Source organism: Colossoma macropomum, unplaced genomic scaffold (assembly GCF_904425465.1).
Source record: "Colossoma macropomum unplaced genomic scaffold, Colossoma_macropomum, whole genome shotgun sequence".
Taxonomy (NCBI): domain Eukaryota; kingdom Metazoa; phylum Chordata; class Actinopteri; order Characiformes; family Serrasalmidae; genus Colossoma; species Colossoma macropomum.
The window spans coordinates 2,430,710-2,452,961 of NW_023494787.1; the positions used below are offsets into that span (position 1 = coordinate 2,430,710).

Sequence of the window (22,252 nt, forward strand, 5' to 3'; positions counted from 1 at the left end):
ACTACAAAGTGCGCCTATATAGTAAGTGGAGCTGATAAAATGGACAATGAGTGTAGAAACAAGGAGGTGGTCAGAATGTTATGCCTGATCGGTGTGTGTGTGTGTGTATAAATATATAACAGGACTGTAGGTACAGTCTTTATATGATCTGTTCCACATTAGCAGCCAAATAAAGACGCCTTACACTCATCAGTATTTCAATATCATTTACTGAGAAGTTTGACAAATTAAATACAAAGCAAAAAGTGATTAAGACGTGGAATCAAGTGTGACAGAAAGCCCTTCACTAGACCTTCACTAGACCTAACGAGTCATCAGCGCGGATCATACAGGCTATACTGAGGGAGATTCGACGCACTCCTTGTTGTATGAGAGAATCAGCCTCTTCAAACACCTTAGCCTTCTAATATAGGCTGTTTATCACCGTGTGGTACATTAAATACATAATTATTACACGTTTGGTCACATTCAGGCCCAGAACGTCGCTCCCTAAAGGAAAGAAAAGCTTCCTAAGATTCATTTTCTGTGCTTGAATAAGAGCAAAAGCAAATCACTGGATGTTCAATCAGAATAAAACCAAATCACTGGCTCACTCTGTGATGCCAGACAGCTTAGAGTCCCGATCTAAGATGTTTCAATATCGATTCAAATCATGTTATTTTTAAAGGTGACACTCATTTTGGCCAGATTTACGATCTCGCTCCTGTTTTAACCTCCTGGCTGGCACTACACATCGCTTCTGAACGGAGAGCAGAAATTCAGGTTACTTTTAGTGGATCAGGTTTGTTTATACAAAACATTAGCAACACAGCAAGTAACAGATTAAGAACGACAGACATTTTGGCAGATTTCTGGTTTGGCCTGCTGTATATTTGTGCAGATATGTTTAAGGTGAACTGGGCTTTGCTGGCAGCTGGTTTATAACAGTGGTCAAAGAACTTGGCTATAAAAGTGTAATAAAACAGATACTGGTACACTTTGATAGAAAACTCCTGCCTTCAGTACTGATAAACACTTAGGTTCAGGGTTTGGATGCATTTTGGTCTCATTAATATAAAACAAAGTAAAAGCAGCCTCACTGTAAAAGCCAAATTCATCTGTGTGATCATTTTCAGCCTCTCTGTATCCCACAGACTTAAACAGGCTTCACCTTTAAGACTGATATATGTAAATGAGCTCTGTTCTGATTGGCTGTCCCTGGGGCCAGATTCACGAAAACGTTCTTAATAAAAACTTGCGAAGGTTCCTAAGACAAACACTGAGAAGCTCATAAGAACGTTCTTAAATGCAGTTCTTGAAAAAAAAAATTAAGAAGTTTTCAAAGATTTTTCTTAAGATTTTCTTCAGAAAATTTTCATTGTTTTCTTGTGTAGACTGTATTGTATTTTACCCTGTACCATAAACGACACTATATTGGTACATTTTGATAGAAAACTCCTGCCTTTAGTACTGATATACACTTATGTTCAGGGTTTGGATGCATTTTGGTCTCATTAATATAAAAACAAAATAAAAGCAGCCTCACTGTAAAAGCCAAGTATATCTATATATGATCATTTTCAGCCTCTCTTTGTGTCGGATTCACAAAAACTTTCATAAGAAAAAACTTGCAAAGGTTCTTAAGACAAACACTAAGTTCATAAGAATGTTCTTAAAAGCAATTCTTGAAAAAACTTAAGAGAATATTTGAGAACGTCTTAAGATAATCTTGATTACTTTCTGAAGATTTTCTTAATGTTGGCTACGTTGCATTTTACTCCGTACCATAAATGACGCAAGATATTTTGGATTTGAATTTAACTGTTATTTCCCTTATTTAGTTTAATCCGCTCAGAGGAGCAAAACGGAGCAAAAACCCCAAATCAACGCTTAAAAAATTAGCAAACAAGATCCAGAGGTGAGGAGGACGAAACAGCCAACAGGACAAAATCCTCCTTAGAAAATATGATAAGTGTGGAGTGACGGCAGAAAGCAGGACGAGGATGGACAGAGCAGATAAACTGATACATTTAGTTTCTCATCTCATCAACTCAGAGTCTGAGACAGTGAGTCTGTCGTATAGTTAAGAAAACATTTAAGAACGTAATATTTTCAGGAATAACACTTGTTCTTTGAATTATTCTTAAGAAAACAGTTAAGAAAACAAGAATTCTTAAGAACTTATTTGAAGAATAAACTTTTTTCTTAAGAACGAAGTTCGTGAATCTGGTCCTTTATCCCTCAGAATTAAAGAGGCTGTTTTTGTTGCTGCACCTTTAAGACTGATACATGTAAATGAGCTCTGTTCTGACTGGCTGTCCTGTTTTGCCTCATTCGAAAACAGCAGTTTGGTCTGAAACACCCCTTATAACGTCAGTGTGAGTGGGCGGGGCTAAACTGCTGTAGGCTGTGAATAGGTGGATATAAGCCAACAGACAAAACAGGCCATTTCTGGAGCTTATTTTTCATATATGGGGGTGAATTCTGAGTTTTGGATCAACGTTTAATGCATAAAACGTTAATGTGTTCAAGGAAAAAAAGCTAAAATTTATGATATGGGCCCTTTAAGTAGAATAATATGTTTAGAGTGTTCTGTACGTTCAGTTCCTTTGACTTACATTATAAATGGCTGGAGGAAAATTTTGCTACATTTTTTTCCCCCCACTGAACAACCACTTCGCTCAGGAGCTGTCGTAATATATCCGTTGCATATCTATATAATATTACAGCAAGTGTTTAATTGGCCATTATAAAATTAGTACATTCGGTCACTCTAATGTATTTATACTGCAGCATAAACTAGCACCATTCATAGCATATAGAGCTGAACTATGATGCCACTGTGTGCACAAGTGTACATTACTGTAAAGTTGCTCTGTGTAATGCCAGCATACTGAAACAGATATATTTCACAAGTGTTAAAGGGAAAGTCCACTGATTTTTTAAAAATTTCTCCATAATTAAATGCTTGAGAGGTAAACAGAGTCGCTCAGAGTGGTTCAGAGTGGTTTGGTGTGAAACGCTCAGTTCTAGAGAAACTTACTGAGTCAGAACTGTTCACAGTGGTGGTGATAGGAACCAGACGTCCACCTCTAAAAGCTCCCTCACAGAAAGTTCCTACATGAAATGGTTATGAATTCACTGCCTGATGACTGAGACACTGTTTTATGGTAGTTTAGAGAACTTAAACTCCATTCATGGTGGAGGGATACATGCAGGGCGCTGTGAGGCAAAATAGTCCCCAAAGAAAACGTATTATTTCAGATTTTCCACTATTTTCCATCATCAACATTCCATATAAACTCAGAAGACTCGTGTAGGTTCACTGGTGGTTCTGGATAGTAAATAAAATGTCTATATCTGTGTTGTAGTCATGGCGACCCCTGGTTCCCATCACCACCACTGTAAAGACATCTGAACCATTTCACACCAAACCACTCTGAATCACTCTGATTACACCTCACATAATCAATCATAGAGCTATTTGTAAAGGAATCAGTGGAGTTTCCCTTTAAACCTTTGTTTTGGCTACAGGACAAAGCCTCTCGATATGTGGGCTGACAGTGGGGTATCAGATAAAGGGGACCAGTGTGTTCAGCTGAAGGAAAAGGCAGAACCAAAGAGGAAAAAAAGGCGGGCTTGCATTGGCGTGACGGGCTGGGTTGGGTCAGTGTGAATGGGGTCTTCTGTTGCAGGGGGAGTCGTACATGAATGTTAGCTCAGTCCGAGAGAGCGAGACTAACTGGGTTTGGTGTTTCAAGGCCCTGATTTATAAAATGGAACAATCAGTGTCATCCTTCTTCTCTCCCCGCCTCCGTCCTCCGTGGTGAGACACTGTCTGACCTCGCATCTGCCAAAAAAATGCATCACAAATCACAATCAATACACCGATCAGGCATAACATTCTGACCACCTCCTTGTTTCTATGCTCATTGTCCATTTTATCAGCTCCACTTACTATATAGGTGCACTTTAGTTCTACAGTTACAGACTGTAGTCCATCTGTTTCTCTGATACTTTGTTAGCCCCCTTTTACCCTGTTCTTCAGTGGTCAGGACCCCCATGGACCCTCACAGAGCAGGTACTGTTTGGGTGGTGGATCATTCTCAGCACTGCAGTAACACTGACGTGGTGGTGGTGTGTTAGTGTGTGTTGTGCTGGTACGAGTGGATCAGACACAGCAGTGCTGCTGGAGTTTTTAAACACTGTGTCCACTCACTGTCCACTCTATTAGACACTCCTGCCTTGTCAGTCCACCTTGTAGATGTAAAGTCAGAGACGATAGCTCATCTGCTGCTGCACAGTTTGTGTTGGTCATCCTCTAGTCCTTCATCAGTGGTCACAGGACGCTGCCCACAGGACGCTGCTGGCTGGATATTTTTGGTTGGTGGACTATTCTCAGTCCAGCAGTGACACTTAGGTGTTTAAAAACTCCAGCAGCACTGCTGTGTCTGATCCACTTGTACCAGCGCAACACACACTAACACACCACCACCACGTCAGTGTTACTGCAGTGCTGAGAATGATCCACCACCCAAATAGTACCTGCTCTGTGGGGGTCCATGGGGGTCCTGACCACTGAAGAACAGGGTAAAAGGGGGCTAACAAAGTATCAGAGAAACAGATGGACTACAGTCTGTAACTGTAGAGCTACAAAGTGCACCTATATAGTAAGTGGAGCTGATAAAATGGACAATGAGCGTAGAAAGGTGGTCAGTATGTTATGGCTGATCGGTAAAGCTTTGAACAGAAGAATGGACACAAAGAACTGCACAGTCAATGCTGCACTGTTATCTATAATAACGGACAAAATTACAGTCAAAATTCAGGCTTCAATCTGTCTACTACTGTGTTTGTCTGTGCTAACCTACTTTAGTCCATGTTTATATATAACAGTGAGTCATACAGTGTCAGAAACACCATAATCAAGTCTATTAGAGTTACTGAACACGGTCTGAGACTGTGTGGAGTTGTGTGTGTGTGGTGGAATATAAGCTTCCATTCCTTATTAGCTCCACAGTAGCTGTTGTTGGCTGGTCCTGTTACCTGTTCGGAGACATGCTGCTGCTGCTGCTGCTGCTGCTGAGGCTGCTGGTACTCCTCCTGCTGAAGCTGTCTGGCCAGCTCCAGGTCACTTAAAGGTCCAGGAGCTTCACCCTGATCCCTCTGCAGAGACACGGCCACCAAGTAGTCCTAAAGCAGCGCAAACACACAAAGCCACCCCAGCGATTTAGTGAAAGGTCGATCAGCCAAGACAAGTTTGGTGTCTGAAGTTTGCTTATTTAGTTTTAGATGAGAGGCTAAGCTATGATGCAGGCAGGTTACCATGGCAACAGCACCCAGTGATGGTAAAAGCATCCTTAATTTATTAATTTATTTATTTCATGCCCTAGTTATGTTTAAATGCCAAGATCTTCTTCAATCCAATTATAGATTCAGACTGAGGTGTTTATTCTCACTCTACTCAAGAATCTGATAAAAATCTCTGTTTACATTCACACTACAAGCATTCAGGGGCCGGATTCATGAAAGTGTCTTAAAAAAGAAAAACTTCTTGAATGTGTACTTTTTCTTAACTTCATTCTTAAGAAAAAAAAAACGCTACAAAAAGTGTTATTCTTCAAACAATTTCTCAAGAATTAACTTTTCTTAATAATTTTCAGAACGAGTGTTCTTCTTTAAAACATTCTTTAAAAAGTTCTTAAATGTGTTTTTAATCTTATGAGTGACAAAGTCGGTATCTAAACTGATCAAACTCAGCGCTGCCTCTGCAGCTCCTCATCCTCATCTCTCTTTCCACTTTCTCCATCACCTCTGGATCTTGTTTGCTAAATTTTTAAAACTCGTTTTGAGGTTTTTCTCCATTTTGCTCCTCTGAGTGGATTAAACTACATAACGGAAATAACCGTTAATAATTCAAAATGTATCTCGACACTTTGAGAACAAAGTCGTAATATTTTGAGATAAAAAGTTGTATGGTATGATATTTTGAGAATAAAGTCATAATATTTAGAGAATAAATTTGTAATATTTTGAAGATAAAATTGTATTATTTTGAGAATAAAGTCATAATATTGAGATAATAAAATTGTAGAACTACAACATTAAAGTGGGATATTACCAGGAAAAGTCACAATATTGTGGCCAAAGGCTTTGCGAAGGGAAGCAGCATCTCCTGGTGTTAAATGAGGGGCGTTGAGTTGGTGGAGTTCTACTTTCATATCGATTCACCCATAAAGAAACACTCAGTCTCCCTGTCTCTCCTGCACATCAGCACCAGCCTGTTATTAGTATAAGAACCGGCTGAAACGGCTGAGCAGGAAACTGAGTTTACCTAGAATAAAGAGCCAGACGGACTCGGAGGAAACTGTCTGTCTGCGTTGTTGAAGGAGAATCTCAGGCAGGGTCGTCTACACGGCTATCAGGGGCTCCATCTCCCCCCATTCAAAGAGGGCATGAAGTTTCACAGACAGTGAGAATGACGATCAAAATGATCCACAGAGAGACAGGAGTGAGTGGAGCTCCGGCGCCAGTACAGCAACCGAGACCCCAACGCGTTATGGCAGCCCCCCTACAGTACAGCAACCGAGACCCCAACGCGTTATGGCAGCCCCCCTACAGTACAGCAACCGAGACCCCAACGCGTTATGGCAGCCCCCCTACAGTACAGCAACCGAGACCCCAACGCGTTATGGCAGCCCCCCTACAGTTAGACCACTTTATCCTCCAAATATCTTTACGACTTCACTATCGAAATATTTCAAGAATAAAATCGTAATATGACGATTTCATTCTAAAAATACGGCTTTATTCTCGAAGTCTGTTATTTTTATTTTTTAACAGTGGCCCTAAAACGCCGTCGTAGTTCTCTATAAACATGAACTAAAGAACGGAAACAATTCAGGCTTCAAGGCGGAGCTCCTGTTTCTACTCACTGACGTCCGCGTTTCTCCATGTTTACAGATAACAGTCACAGTGTCAGCGTCACAGCTGATCGACGACATGCTTATTTGGATGTACTTGAAATCCATTTTCAAATTAAAAAACAAACAAACAAACAAGGCAGGTATGTGACCTGGTCGATCTGCATCTGCTGCTGCTGTGGCGTGGTCTGGCTGGCCGTGGTGGTCTTCTGTGAAGGGTGGCACAGTCTGAAGTCCGAGTCGCAGAAGTTGCAGTCTCCCTCCACGTTGTGTAAACTCTCCCACACGACTCCGTCCTCATGCAGGAAGCCCTGGTCTGTCACCAGCAGGTACAGATGACCCTGCAGTTCAAGCACAGCTTTAGATTCCTTTGCAGTTTTAACAAATAAATAAAAGTACGACTCTAGAACTGTTCTGCATTCCTTTATCACGAGAACACAGGCCTGCAAATGAAAAAGAACTCTAAAAATGTTCTGCATCGCTTCGGCATTACTTCATTTCTATTTATTAAATATAACAAATTGGAAAAAAAAACAAAAAAACAAAATGTTTTTGCACATGCCACGATTGTGTTTTCCAACATGTTTAATCAGCAAATAAACAGAAGTTGTTGCAATTGTTGAAAAGGTTGCAGAAAATTTGATATTTAAGTTTGCTTCCTTAAGCCCGATTCGAACAGGATCAGTGTTTACCATGCTAATGTGATGTATAAGGAATTTGCTGGGACAAAGTACTTGTGTAATCACAGTACAGGTGGGTGATACGGCAAAAATTTAACATTGCGATTTCAAACAAATTTCACAATATTTTTTCAGACATCTGATCAGTTGGAACAGAGAAAGTAGTGCTACATTTTAAAAATACTATCAAAAACAGTGAACACTGACTTTTATTCAGCATTCGGCACTAAATCCAGTTAAACTGGACTAATTTTGTTCTCTTTATAATGAAACATGCAGTTGGTCAAGTTTCTGCAAGCACTGATGATAAACACGATATGTTCAGAAAAGCATATTTTATTGCCACATAAATTATCACAATAACGATATATACTGTCATATTGCCCAGCCCTAAATCGTAGCCTGTCAGCATTAGCATTACAATTAATCCGTATTTCTATGCTGTATTATCACAAGGATACAGAACCACATACAAAAACACTGAATTTGACGTGCAGGCGAGTTCACAGACCCCAGAGGGATAAAATCACAGATCTCATTTTAATTTTAATAACAAACTACAGCACCTTCGAAGGCATCAGCAAAACTGCTCCAACTCTTTTCAGGTTTATTTACAATCAGAAAATCAACAAAGCGTGTAATTTGACTGGGGTACCCAAACTTCAGTGAGTGAGGAGATGCTAAAGCAGCTTCTGCTGAACTGCAGGCTGAGAGGCTGACGAGTACCTTGTGCTTTATCATAGTGCTGAAGTGGTTGTTCCTGAAGAACACAGACAGCTCTCCCTCTTTAGCTGTGGTGTTGAGCTCACACAAGCCGTGATACGACAGCTGGGTGGCTGTGGACTCCAAAAACTGCTCCGCTATCAAACCTGGCAGGAAATGCGAGAGAGACAGAAATAGTCCAATGTAGTCGTGCGTCATTCTGTAGTCCTCGTTATGCCCGTATTAGGAGCTCCGGGTCTGAGCTCCATTTCTCTATGGCCAGAATGAATAGGGTTTGGGAACAATCGCCTCTATCGCCCCCTGTGTTAAACATGTTCAGAGCCCGATACGTTTTGTCCTGTAAACATTTTTCTCCTGAACACCACTGGATCCTCCGAATTACGAGGTCGTTAAAGAGCTATAATACTAATATTGGTACATGAGGGCTAAAGCTACTGCGCATCAATTTGACGTCACTAAGCTGCACTAAACTAAGGCGGGCTGTGGCGCTGCTCTGACGAGCTGTGCTACCTTATCGAAATGTTCTACTGTAGCGCTTAATTACAGGTATACCCGTAAATAAAACCTCTGGGTGGGATATTTTGAGGCTAAACCTCCTTATCAAAATACTCCCTGTGTTAAACTACGAGGCTGAATTCAGCTTCTTTTTTCACAGCTTCTTGTTTGAATGTTCCCGTTCCACCTTAAATGGTGCAGCAGCTGTGACTGGCTATCACAAACATTAGCGAACAAGACAAAACACTGACCTGTCGGTTCTGAGAAACAGCAAAAATAAGTTAATGTCTCTCAGCTGTTAAGCGGAACAGAGAAACCTCCTCATATCAGGCCTTTCAACCCTCCATGAAGCTGAGTCAGCTTCTTTTTCTCCGGCTGCTTGTTCGAATTTCCCCGTTCCACCTTAAATGCCGCAGCATTTCAGAACGTGACTGCTGCACCATTTAAGGTGGAGCGGGAAAAGTCGAACAAAAAGCTGGCTGTCCTGAGAAAAATGTTCCCAGCATTAAAATAACAATGAGGACATTCTGAGAGCCTAAATCAGTTTATCAGGGTGAGCAGGGATCATTAAGCCGAGTCGGTACCGGATCAGCCCGAGTTCAGGTTCGTTTGTAGAGCTTTTCAAATCCAGCTAAAAGGAAAGATCTACTGGGTTTCACTGAGCATCAGGTGAAGAACAGAGAGCTGCAGGGAAACCTGCTGATTTTGTTCGGACTCCTTTTCATTTCCCCTCAGGCTGAACATGGAAATGTACGCTGCCTAAACCCGCTTAAGGAGGCCGCCAGTCTAATGACGGGAATTCAGAGCGCAGTAGCTTCAGCTCACATGGAGCAATATTCATATTTCAGCTCTTTAACAATCTCGTAATTCGGAGGATCCAGTGATGTTAGCGAGGAGAAATGTTCGCAGGACAGAACGTATCGGGTCCTGAACATTTGTATTTAACACAGGGGGCGCTAGAGGCGATTTTTCAAAAACCCTATTCATTCTGGCCAGAGAAATGGAGCTCAGACCTGGAGTTCCTAATATAGAGCACGGTGACTACAAAATGACCGCACGACTACAGTGGTCTATGAGTCACCATCAGCTGGGTTCAACGGGAGTGAAGTACACACAGTGACCCTACTCCACCTAATAATAATAATAATAATAATAATAATAATAAATCTATACTGATTTAGTACAAGTCTTCACAGGGGAAGACAAGCAGAATATCTAAAAGCCAAAACATTATGGTTAAAATAAAGTAATATTAATGAAATATTAGCACAGCTATAGATCATACAGGATAAACAGAATCTAATCTCTCTCATCGGTTCAGTTCCTTCCTCTTGATGTTGTGAAACAGCTCATGGTTCCTGTAGAGGCTTCAGTGTTAGTATTTATAATGGAAATCAGTTAAAAATGGTCCTAACTAAAGGCTCTCTCACCTTCGCTGACTCTGCTGCTGTCTGCTGAGTGCTTGTACTCTATAATCTTCTCCACCAGCTGGTTGTAGCTCAGTTTTCCCACTGCAGACACCATTTCTGGACTCTAGAAGACGAACGCATCAAAACTCATCTGTACCTGTTCTATTTATATGCCCGTTAATCAGCTACAGGTGTTGAGATATAATTGACAAACTTTTTAAAGACAGAGGGAACCTGAATCAATGTTTTCTGTCTAAGTAGTACTGAGAGAACGCTAACCACCAAGCGGAAGCTACCCTATCAAACATTTTCATTCTCAGCACTGCAGTAACACTGACGTGGTGGTGGTGTGTTAGTGTGTGTTGTGCTGGTCTGAGTGGATCAGACACAGCAGAGCTGCTGGAGTTTTTAAACACCTCAGTGTCACTGCTGGACTGAGAATCGTCCATCAACCAAAAATATCCAGCCAACAGCGTCCTGTGGGCAGCGCCCTGTGACCACTGATGAAGGACTGGAGGATGACCAACACAAACTGTGCAGCAGCAGATGAGCTATCGTCTCTGACTTTACATCTACAAGGTGGACCGACAAGGTAGGAGTGTCTAATAGAGTGGACAGTGAGTGGACACACCACCACCACATCAGTGTTACTGCAGTGCTGAGAATGATCCACCACCCAAATACTACCTGCTCTGTGAGGGTCCATGGGGGTCCTGACCACTGAAGAACAGGGTAAAAGGGGGCTAACAAAGTATCAGAGAAACAGATGGACTACAGTCTGTAACTGTAGAACTACAACGTGCACCTATATAGTAAGTGGAGCTGATAAAATGGACAATGAGCGTAGAAACAAGGAGGTGGTCAGAATGTTATGGCTCATCGGTGTATATTTATAATATGATTACAATCTAATATATGTAATTATTTGTATTAAAACATCATTCTTGATACAAAGCTTTCTAGACCTAAAAACACAACAGAACACGTCTAAATTTGTGCTCATTTTTTTAAACCAACACTGGAACTTTACAGCTTCTTATTAGAAAAAATACATTTATCTGCAACAAAACTGATTGTATGTTATTGAAAAGTGATTTCATACATCACCCCAGTTCTGACCTGTGGGTCTACCAGCCAGCCGTGGTACAGTGGAATGTCGAGAAGGTCGAAGACGATGCATTCGGGCGTGTACTCGAAGTCCGTCACTCCGGTGAAGCGAACGTTCACATCGAGACCGGTGGAGAGCTTCGGCAGCACCGCCATGGCGTCACTCATATTCTGAGAGAGAGAGAGAGAGAGAGAGAGAGAGAGAGAGAGAGAGAGAGAGAGAGAGAGAGAGAACAGGTGGACTCAAAACTATACAGTATTTCTGTCCTGATCAAAGCTCAGCCTCACTGCGCTCTAATCTCAGATGTTGGTAAGAGCAGATTTCTCAATCGTTGCCACAGTTTAGTGTATTTAGAGTGCTGTGCAGATTTTTAAAGACTCATACATACAATTATATAATTTGATGAATAGGTTTTATAGATTTAAAGACGATAAATGCTGAATCCATTAAACACATCACATCAAACTTTCAAAAACATTTAAATTTTTAGTCTCAAACCACCTCCAATCAGCCGGACACTGTTTTACATGATTTTAGTTAACTTTTAAAGCGATTTCTGTTTTAGTTATTGTTTCATTTTTATTGTTCTATTTTTATTTATTTTAATATTGCCAAGCTTTTGTTTTACATCTTTTATTTCTTTATTTACTTCACTATTTACATAATTTTTTTATTCTTATTCTTTCTTATTTATATATATTGAAACTATATTGTAAATTTAATGGTTTTAATTATTACTTTTTAGCTTTGATTTGATTTGGTTTTACTATTTAACATCTCACTCCTTGATCTCTGTTTTGGCTCGGCTACATTGTAAATGAGGGTCTCCCTCAATGTACTCCGAATTTAAATAAAGGTTGATTGATTGATTGACTGATCGATCGATCGGCATAAAATCACAGGATAAATATGGCCCAATGCACTCAGCGAAGTTCCCATTAAAAATACTACTCAAAAAAACAGCCACATTTCTACATGACCTTTTTCCAGCCTCTCTTTATCCCTCAGAATCAAACAGGCTGTTTTTGTCACTGCGCCTTTAAGACTGATATGTAATTGAGCTCTGTTCTGATTGGCCACCAGTACTGCCCCTTATTGAACGTTCACTCCAGTGTGAATGGGCGGGGCTAAACTGCTGCAGGCTGAATATGCATAGTTTTTTAAGACATCACAGAATCAATAAATTCCAGACCGTCAGTGCAGCTCAGTTTCCATATATGGACCGTACAGAGGTCGTTTTCGAACTTTAACAATGTTTACAGAGTAAAACAGGCCTGTTTTTTCCATGACACGGGCCCTTTAAAGAGCACAGGTACAGAGCTCAGGAACGAAATCCAAAATAAATATCTATCAGTGTGACAGCAGAGTTACACTTCAAACAGGCCGGAGTCTGTTAGCTCCTCTGAACTCAGAACAGGCAGCGTAACAGCGCACGGCAGCTGGGCTCACTGATCTCTCAGAACTGTACACACAGCAGTACAATCACTTCAGAAGAGTTAGGCCCAGTCCCACTCCACCCTTCGCCCCTCCCACTCAGCTCTACCCCTCCGTTTTGCGTGTTCTCTAGGCATTATGGTCCTTTTCTTCATAACAAGCATTAAAAATCACTGGTAATATGCTGATGTCTGGGTTGCTAGCCAGCTAAATTTCCTGTTCCACCTTAAATAGCGCAGCAGTTACATTCTGGCAGGGAAAATTCGAACGAGAAGCTGAGTAGCTGACTTCAGCCTCACATCACTGAAGAATTAGGGGTGGGCGATAATAAATAACTGCCCCCCTCTTTGAAGATCATATGATGCCCTAAATGTAACTAAAGCCCAGCAGTGAGGAGCTGAACTTTACCCTCCTCTGCTGTCACTGCAGACTGGCAGGGTCGCCTACAGAGCAGCGCTGGTAGCTGTTAATGAAGTGATGCTCTTTTTATTTGAGGGTCCCATTTCAGAGGGAAGATCTCAACCACTACCCCTTGTAGCTCAGATTCAGGGGTAGGGGTAAAAATAAGAAATGGGACTGGGACTAAATGGAGCCTGTCCATGTACCAGAATCTGCCTCCTAACTCCAGAGATGTGCTCCGGTGCGCAGCAACACTAAGAGGACCAGCGTATACTTTTTCTGGCTTGAGGCTTGAAGGCTTAACACAGCACCAGCCTGCCAGTTACCTGTGGTTGTGATGTCACAGCACATGGATGTTTGGTTGCTTCTGATTAGTCGAATTAATCTTAAAGCAGTTCACAAGCCCAGAGTTATTAGGTTAAATTTCCTTTATTTAAAACATACAGAATATAAGATTATAATAAAAAATCGCAGCTCTTGTGATTTGGAAACTGCACTCTTTCATCTTTCAGCCCTAACTGCATCACTGTATGATGATCTGATGCGTAGAAATTATATAATAAAACAGAATTAGAACAGGTTAAGCATTATTAAAGTGTGGAGATGCGCTACACAGCCATTATCAGTGTGGTTCTCTCTGTATGAATGGGAGTTTAAGCCGGAGCTCAGTGGGTTTAGCGAGGTTTGTTCCTACCTGCTGGAAGTTGAGCTCCATGCCCTCGGCTTTCTCTCTCGGCTTAATGGATAACACACACTCACCTACGGCGACAGATACAGAGACTGAATTGAATCGGGGATCATTTCTTTCAGACACATTTATTTTTAGGGTTTAAAAAAAAATCTTCTTCTTTAAGAGAAACTTACCCAGGTGAGCCATTAGGTCCTCTATGGTAACGACCTCGGTCTGTGCAGGTAACTTGGCCTGCGGAGAAACCAGAAATTTTATTCGGATTATATCTCCACAACCTGGACCAAAGTGACAAATGTGTAGAGGTATATGCTAACAGCATCAAAACAGGCGCACAGTATGATCTCAAACTGTCCATTTGACCCTAAAAAATAAACGTCCCCAAAAACGTTATCTGTTAGAGGGAGTTTAAAGCTCTGCTGCTGGTTTTTAAAGCTCTAAATGACCTTAAAGCTCCTGAATGTCTGTTTATGATCTCAGATCTGCAGATTCTGACCTTCTGAACTCCTTCAGTAAAACACAGAAAACGTGGAGAGACTCTTTCAGTTATTCTGCTTCTAAACTGTGCAGCTCAGTTCAGCTTTTATTAGACAGTCGAGCTCAGAGCTCACTTTTAATAAACATCTGAAAACGCAGCTCTTTAACTCAGAGCTTCAGTAAAACTCTACGGCTCTTTGATCTTTATCTCTTTGATCTGATCTGTTATCTTTTTAAATTAATACTCATAGTTTCTTGTATTACTCTTAAGCTTTATCTCCTGTCTGTAAATCACTCTGAGCTGCCACCAGCATGAAAAGTGCTCTATAAATAAAGATATTATTATTATTATTATAATTATTAGGAGCGATGCCACAGAAGAACCACTTCTGATTCACGATGTGGGTGTGCAGAACCTGTTAACAGTGAAATTATTCCACTGTTCACTTGCTCTGAGCATTATTTCTCCATAGAAGCAAACGTCATAGGATAATTTCAAAAGATAACAGAACAGTAATGATATATTTTCAGGTTTGCAAGTATTTTCAAGTCTGAGGTCAGGTAGATATTTGATATTTTCTGTGTTAAACACGTTCTTGGTTCTAATTCTGTTCTACACAGGACCATGTCTCAGATAAAAAAGTAAAAACAGAACTTTTTCAGCTCCTGTTGCCTCTTGCAACACAAAAATCACAATCACTACAACTCATAAACTCTTCAGAGAAAAAGCCCAGTTATTTGAGTGGGTGTGTCCATAGCATAAGCCCCACCCCTCTGCTTTGACAGGCTGCACCTGGATAATCTGATCTGAACACTGACAGTAGCTGTGTCCCAATTCAGGGGCTGCGTCCTTTGGAGGCTGCATTTGAAGGCCGACTGCGTCACAGCGGCACGACTAGGCCGTCCCATTTCGAAGCTCCTTCATATGCAGCCGAGAAATGTGTCCTTCGCTTCAATGGCAACGAGGTATCCAACGGGTGGATCCTTCGCCAGCCAACAGATCCCGAGGTTCACTGCATGCCGGCGAGGATTCGAGAACATGGTGGCGTCAGCAGAGGAGCGAACGGCGGCTGAGGAGACACTTTACCTGTCTGTATTGGGTTTAAACTGAGACGAATAGCGAACGATACAGATGCTTAACCTCTTCTGCTCGTGGTCGGTTTGTCCATCTGAATTTAGATGCCCAAATCTTAAGGCAAATTATTCAGTAGCTGCATTAAATACATGTCAATTTAATTTTTTTTTGTAAAAGTTCCCCTCAAATTAACAGAACGTGTTTTATGATCACACATATCACTATATGCTTACAATTTACTGCTCAAAGCCAAAAAGACGCTCTTTGTATTATTTTATAAAAATAATGTTTACAGAGCAGATCACTGAAGAGACGCCATCTGTTTACAGTTTATAGCCCAGATTTGTGGAAAAATGGGTCGACTTTCAGTACAAAAAAATTACAAGTTTAGCTTCTTTGATTATAAGGATTTAAAATTACATCACCCATCTATTTGACTGGAACTGACCTTTTGAATGTAGCTTAGGAAATATGAAAGTTATGAAGTAAACAATATGACGAAGTGTGTTTTGGAACCACCGGTGGTTCCACAGAGTTAAAAAGGTTTAATACATCACTTTCCAGTGAAGCATGTGCAGCTCAAATAAATGGAAAAATAAAAAAAACTAAAATCAAAGTTTCCTCATCTTCAAAGAACTTTAAAAGAACTTGACAGGAGCGGCGTTCCGTGACGCAGCGGTGGGGGCGGGAACAGCGGTGCTGTGACCCAAACAGGAAATCCACCGTAGAGCAAACCATCTCATTTCAGTTCAGCCTTTACGGGTCTACACAGCCTTTGAAGGATGCAGCCCCTGAATTGGGACACAGCTAGTGGTTTCCACAAATGGCAGTAAAAGAGAGATGCTCTGAAGAGAGTCTGGGATAGTTTTACATCTCCATACACTGTTTTGTACATTTTCTTTCTTATTTTTGACACTGTATTGAAATCATTCCCCCCTGACTAAAGGTGAGACTGTCAAGGTGCCTCACAATTCAATTCTGATTCGAGATGCCAAGATGTGAAATGACTCTCGATGCACCTGTATTGTTTTTCGGTTTCTATATGATGTCAGATATAGATGCATATGCTTTTTCAACATCCACTGATTTAATAAAAACATTTAATGAAAATCCCATTAAATATCAAAATATGAAACACTTTTGTTCTGAAAGTGACTGAAAAAACGTGCATTTGTGGCCGTTTCCTCTCAACAAATGATGCACACAAAAGGGACCTGTGTGCTAATAGCGCCCTCTACTGCAGAAACCTCAGACTGCTAAATGTGCTACAGTAAATGTGTTCCAAATCTACATTCACACGTTTTACATGGTTAAAAAATAAGCGGGTGTTTTCCAATGTGGCAGCGGAGATGCTCTGCAATTCAGCCATAAATGTATTACGTATTCATAATTTTATAATTTTTCTGGCATTAGAGGTTTACAGAAATTGCTGAGAGTTTTCCTCAGATGGTATGTCGCTCTCTGGAAAACTCCCAGCATATTTTTTGCCTTATATACTGCAGCTTTAGAGTTAATATTTCAGCAAACATTTGTACTTTAAGCCTAATTCTGAATTCTACTGTATTAGCCTGTAAGCAGTCTTCTAAGACAGCTTACAGAACTGAATTTCTACATAAACATTTGATTATGAATCAATTATTGTTCCCACCATTACCCTTACTACACTTTTAAAAAAGACGGTTCTTCAATGTTTTTTTAGTAAAGAAAATATAATATATAGCACCAAAAAGGGTTCTTCTATTGTGATGATGTCAAGCCTGTAACAGAAGAACTAGAACCCTTTTCAAAAAGGTTCTATATGGATAAACAGATAGAAAGATAGATAGATACTTTAAAAAGATGGTTTGTTAGTAAAAAAAATGGTTCTATACAGAAACAAACACTCAAAGAACCCTCTGCATGATTAAAGGGTTCTTTGCATTGTGAAAGGGTTATTCAGACTGATGAATAGTGTGCTGTAGATGGTTCTGTATAGCACCAAAAAGGGTTCTACTATTGTAACACGCATCATAACAATAATGGAACCTTTTTTGATGCTGTATATAAAAGATCCATCTGCTTCACGTTCTCCATCAATCTGAAGAACCCTTTCACCATGCAAAGAACCAGTTAATTATGCAAAGGGTTCTTTGAGTGTTCATGGTTCTATATAGAACCGTTTTCTTTACTAAAGAAACTCTGAAGAATCTTTTTTTTAAGTGTGTAGATAGAATTACTGAGAAGTATTCCATATCGCTGTTGTTGGAAGAAAACCTCGTATCTCCAAAATGGTAACTTTACAGGAGAAGGAATAAACATACTTTACTTTTAATGTAACTCAATGGAACCAGAATTTTTTCCAAGTCATTTTGGGTCGTTTCTTTTGGTCCATTCATCATGAAATTTACACACAATGTAAAGAGTAACAGGTATTTTCAAATTATGTCAAAAACTGAAAAACGTCAAAAATGGAGATACTTCCAACAGCAGCGATATATTTGATGAGATATTACATGACTTCACCTGCCGAAGCCTAATTTCCCTCAGTGCGGGGCTACAGACTGCTCACCTTCCATCGCAGGAAGAGGATGTTCATGATGGCGAGCAGAGGGCACGGTCCGTTTTCACTCTGCGTGATGATGGGGGTCTTCTTCTCCTTCCAGGTGATCCACTTCACCAGGTAGTACTCCGGCACCGCCTGCGACGGCCCTGGAGCCGCAGCCTGAGCCATCTCCACACCTACTACGTCATCGGTCAACGATGGGACCGCAGCTTCAGCTAGTTCGACGCTCAGGACATCATCACTCAAAGACAAGGCCTGGTCAGACTTGGTGGAGGTCAGGGATTCGTCCATGGACAGACCGTTCTCTTCGGAAACATTCATCGTGGTCGTGGAAATGGAAGGTGTTTCCTCCAATAAGCTATTCATGGAGGACTGGCTGTAGGTCACCTCTGAATCCTCTCTCTCGGGAAGGTTCTCACCGGCTACCGGACTAGCGCTGACCTCGGCATGACCTGAGGACGCTGAGGAAGCTGTGCTAGTTGGAATTTGCTGGCATGATGATGCTTTGCTGTCCTCGGCGTGTGCAGCGGCCTCCGTTATGTCTTCTCTTTGGCTGCTTTCCTCCTTCGCGGCCACTTTATCATCCTGAAGTTTAGACGCTTTCATCTGTTCCCCTTCACGGGCTGCTACAACCCCCCCGTCAACTGCGTCTGAACAAAGATCTGACATGGCCTAACGCTTTTACAGAAAACAATAAGGCAATAATAAATATATATCTATCTATACACCCTCTTAACGGACACTCAATGCAAACCTGCAAGTCTCTTGTTAAAAAGCCCTTTGAGCTGTTTGGCTGTTTCTGGCAGTGTATATTAAGTTTCCTTCACATTCCTGAGTCTTTAAGCTAGTGTTGTGATAAATAACCATTACACAAGCTGCTGCATCTTATCGCCTCATCCGCTGCAACGTCACCTTCCGTCCTCCGGCCGTTCGCGGCGATAGAATTAGCTCGTTGAAATAATATTTACTTATTTAGATGCTTTCTGAAGCTCAACGCTGAGCACAAGATCAGAGCCACAAGGAGTTATGTGGCCAACGTGATCCAGACAGCCAGCAAGTCGCTGCATGAAATTAGAGCTGTCTTCTGCTCCGTGGGCCGCAGATGAGATGAGTCATGATGAGTACGAAGGCTTGGCCTTTTGTGATATTAGCACTTCTGGCTTTTAAAAGCTGACACTTTTCAAAGCCATGCTCACAAATATAATAAAAACAAAGGGCACAGGGCAGGGGATTACTTTGGAATGAGAATCATGGTGATTATTTATCCAAAAAACAAAACAAAAAAAGATCTGCAAAGCAAACCTATTTGGCTTATATCGACAGCATGTCCGTGCTCAGTGCACCGCAGGCCCAGCTGTGCGGGGCAACATGGCCGAGTGAGGTGAGCCAAGGCCAAACCGGGGAACGAAGAGGCTCTACGCAGGCATTAGTCTCTGAAACAATGGAAAGGAAAACAGTTACTCAACAGCCTGGGAGTTTACACAAAACAGGAGGGGATTTCACAATGTTGGGCACACAACTAGAGAAAAAAGTCAAGCCTGTCCAACAGGATGAAAGGTACGGACGTTCTGCATAATCAAATGGTTAAGATGACACTGTTTTATGATAGTTTTGAGAAGATTTTGTGTTTTTAAACCCATTCACGGCGGAGGGATACATAATATGCAGGGTTCTGCGGCAAAATAGTCCCCAAAGAAAACTTATTATTTCAGATTTTCTACTATTTTCCATCATCATCATTCCATATAAACTCAGAAGACTCGTGTAGGTTCACTGGTGGTTCTGGATAGTAAATAAAATGTCTATATCTGTGTTGTAGTCATGGCGACCCCTGGTTCCTATCACCACCACTGTGAAGACATCTGAACAATTTCACACCAAAGCACTCTGAATCACTCTGTTTACACCTGAAACACTGGATTATGAGGAGGACTTTGAAAAAAATCAGTGGAATTCTCCTTTAAGCCAAAGCTGAGCTCCTGTTTGAGGTGTGTCACACAGCAGGAGTCTCTGTAAACTGGATTAATTCAGCCAAAAGTGAGGATTGTGCAATAGGGGTGTACTTTACCTCTTCGCCTACTACACAGGCCTGAGTTTTGGCTTAATTTATCTTGCTTTGTGAAACCACCGTCAAGGGAAATGTAACAAAACCTAGTCGCTCAATTACTCAATCCTCAAGTTTAGATTCAGTTATCCAGCTAAACTGAGAAGCCAGGCTTTATGAGATGCTCTCCTAGATCTATATTCGTTCTATATGATGCATATTTTACTCAGAGGACAAACCAGCAGCAATGTGGTTCCAGTGTGTTCCACAAGATCAGCTTAGCCACACTCTCAGAAAAGATGGTTCTTTAATGGTTCTTAAGCTGAGGGAGTGGTTTCCGAGCCATTTCATGTTTAAATGGTTCTATGTATGGTGAAATGGATCTTCAGACTGACACAGAATGTGTTGTATGTGGTTCAATATAGCACCAAAAAGGGTTCTGCTGTTATGATGCCAAGCTTCTAACCCTTTTTGTGCCATACAGAACCATTTTCAAGAACTAACAACACATTCTCCACCGATCCGAAGAACCATTTCACCATACAGAGAACCATTTAAGCATGAAACAGGTCTATATATGGTGAAATGGTTCTGCAGACTGATACCGAAAGTGCTATATGTGGTTCTATACAACACCAAAAAGGGTTCTGCTGTTGTGATGCCAAGCTTCTAACCCTTTTTGTGCCATACAGAACCATTTGCAAGAGTTAACAACACATTCTCCACCGATCTGAAGAACCATTTCAGCATACAGAGAACCTTTTAAGCATGAAACGGGTCCATATAGGACTCATGATTCTATAAAGAAACAACAGAACTCTTTTAGGTTAATATAACACATACAGCACATTCCCCACCAATCTGAAGAGCCGCTTAACCATGCAGATGGGTCTACACAGAACCCACAGTTCTAAACAGAACCATCGCCTTCACTAAAGAACCATCTTTTCAAATATGTAGCTAGCTAACATCACTGTGACGAGCCCAAAGGGGTCCAGTAATGTCCGTGAAACTTACTACATCCAAGCGAGTAAAGCCGTTCCACCTTAAACGGTGTAACTGCTGCACCATTTAAGGTGGAACGGGAAAATTAGATCGAGAAGCTGGAGAATGGGAAGCTTCGTAGCGAAAAATGTCTGTAACTGTTCCATCTCCCTCTTTAAGGGGACAGAATCAGCTCCTCTACATGTTAATCAGCACATCTGTCCACTTTATCTACTTCTTTAAGTTACAACTTACCTCGCGCTCGCCGGCTAGGCTAGGCTAGGATAGGCTAGCGGGGCTGCAGCTGCTTTCCTCAGCACTTTTAGCACTTTGAGCGATAAAAGCTCACCGCATGTCGAAGCCCCTGCAAAATACTCGCTCCCCCCGCCCGGAGAGCAGCGTCCAGCCCGATGAAGCACTTTTTTAGGCGAAACTGTCAGCGCGAAACGTGAATAAACCGAATTCTCAGAACGGGCTAAATGCTAAGCGGTGACGCCGCACTGCCCGGCTTGTTTTTGTTTGTCTCATTTCCGGTGGAGCTGTTTGTAAACAATGACGCAGCTGCACGTTGCTGTAAACTGTATGCTGTTGTCTCGGGGAGGCGGAGAGATGCTGGAGACATAACACGAGACTGCTGCGACCGATTTCCCGAAAAAATAAATAGTTTTAAAGTGCGCACAACTTCTAAATCATGTCTCTTAAACGAGCCGCCTCTGGCGACCTCTCGCGTTCGGTGAGTGATAATGCAGCTCAGCGCGAAACGAATCAAGTGGAGTTCATTTTATACCTCGGAACTCTTTTTTTCGTTAAACGGCTGTTGAAAATGTTATTTTCCACCTCAGTCTGTCAAATCAGACTCTATACGAGTTGTTATCTCCATCAAAGACTGAATAACAGGGTTGAACACAGAGATCATATTCCTCATTAAGCTGTTATTAATGCAGTAAAAAAAACATATAAAGCATGGGTTCTCAACCTCTTCCACCTCAAGGTTTGTCTGTTTAATACTAGAAAGCATGAAGGCCTGGGAAAAAAAGGTTTTGCTTTAAAAAATTGGGAAATTTTCAACACAGCAGTGTTTTAGGTGCCAGAATGCATGATTTGTATTATGGAACATAAAATATCAACATATCAGGCTAACATACGCTTGTTTTATAGCTGAAATGGTGAATGGTGGCAAATTACGCTAAAAGTTTCACTCGCGAAGTGAACGAATGAAACTTTGGGGCACTGTATTTTGTTTCTGGAGACAAGGCGAGAAACACAGATTAAACTGATTTGTATGTTGTTGT

General features: G+C 41.3%; 1 protein-coding gene across 1 annotated transcript; it reads right to left on the reverse strand.

Moving 5' to 3' along the window:
- Positions 1–189: 189 nt before the first annotated feature.
- Positions 190–21,669, reverse strand: mindy1 (MINDY lysine 48 deubiquitinase 1). The gene is made up of 10 exons (XM_036565842.1): positions 21,216–21,669; positions 17,939–19,365; positions 14,015–14,072; positions 13,845–13,909; positions 11,329–11,487; positions 10,231–10,333; positions 8,309–8,451; positions 7,055–7,243; positions 5,026–5,172; positions 190–3,829 (listed from the first exon to the last, which is right to left on the reverse strand). Exons 2-10 carry the CDS (start codon positions 18,599–18,601, stop codon positions 3,749–3,751), a joined length of 1,608 nt encoding a protein of 535 aa, XP_036421735.1. The 5' UTR covers positions 18,602–19,365; positions 21,216–21,669; the 3' UTR covers positions 190–3,748.
- Between the last annotated feature and the right edge of the window lie 583 nt (positions 21,670–22,252).

Excerpts from the sequence above, each read along its gene's own strand:
- mindy1 (XM_036565842.1), bottom strand. The coding sequence starts at position 18,601 with ATGTCAGATCTTTGTTCAGACGCAGTTGACGGGGGGGTTGTAGCAGCC. Across the intron at positions 14,073-17,938 it reads TCCTCTTCCTGCGATGGAAG|GCCAAGTTACCTGCACAGAC; the intron begins GTGAGCAGTCTG and ends GTTTCTCCGCAG. Across the intron at positions 13,910-14,014 it reads GGACCTAATGGCTCACCTGG|GTGAGTGTGTGTTATCCATT; the intron begins GTAAGTTTCTCT and ends CTGTCGCCGTAG.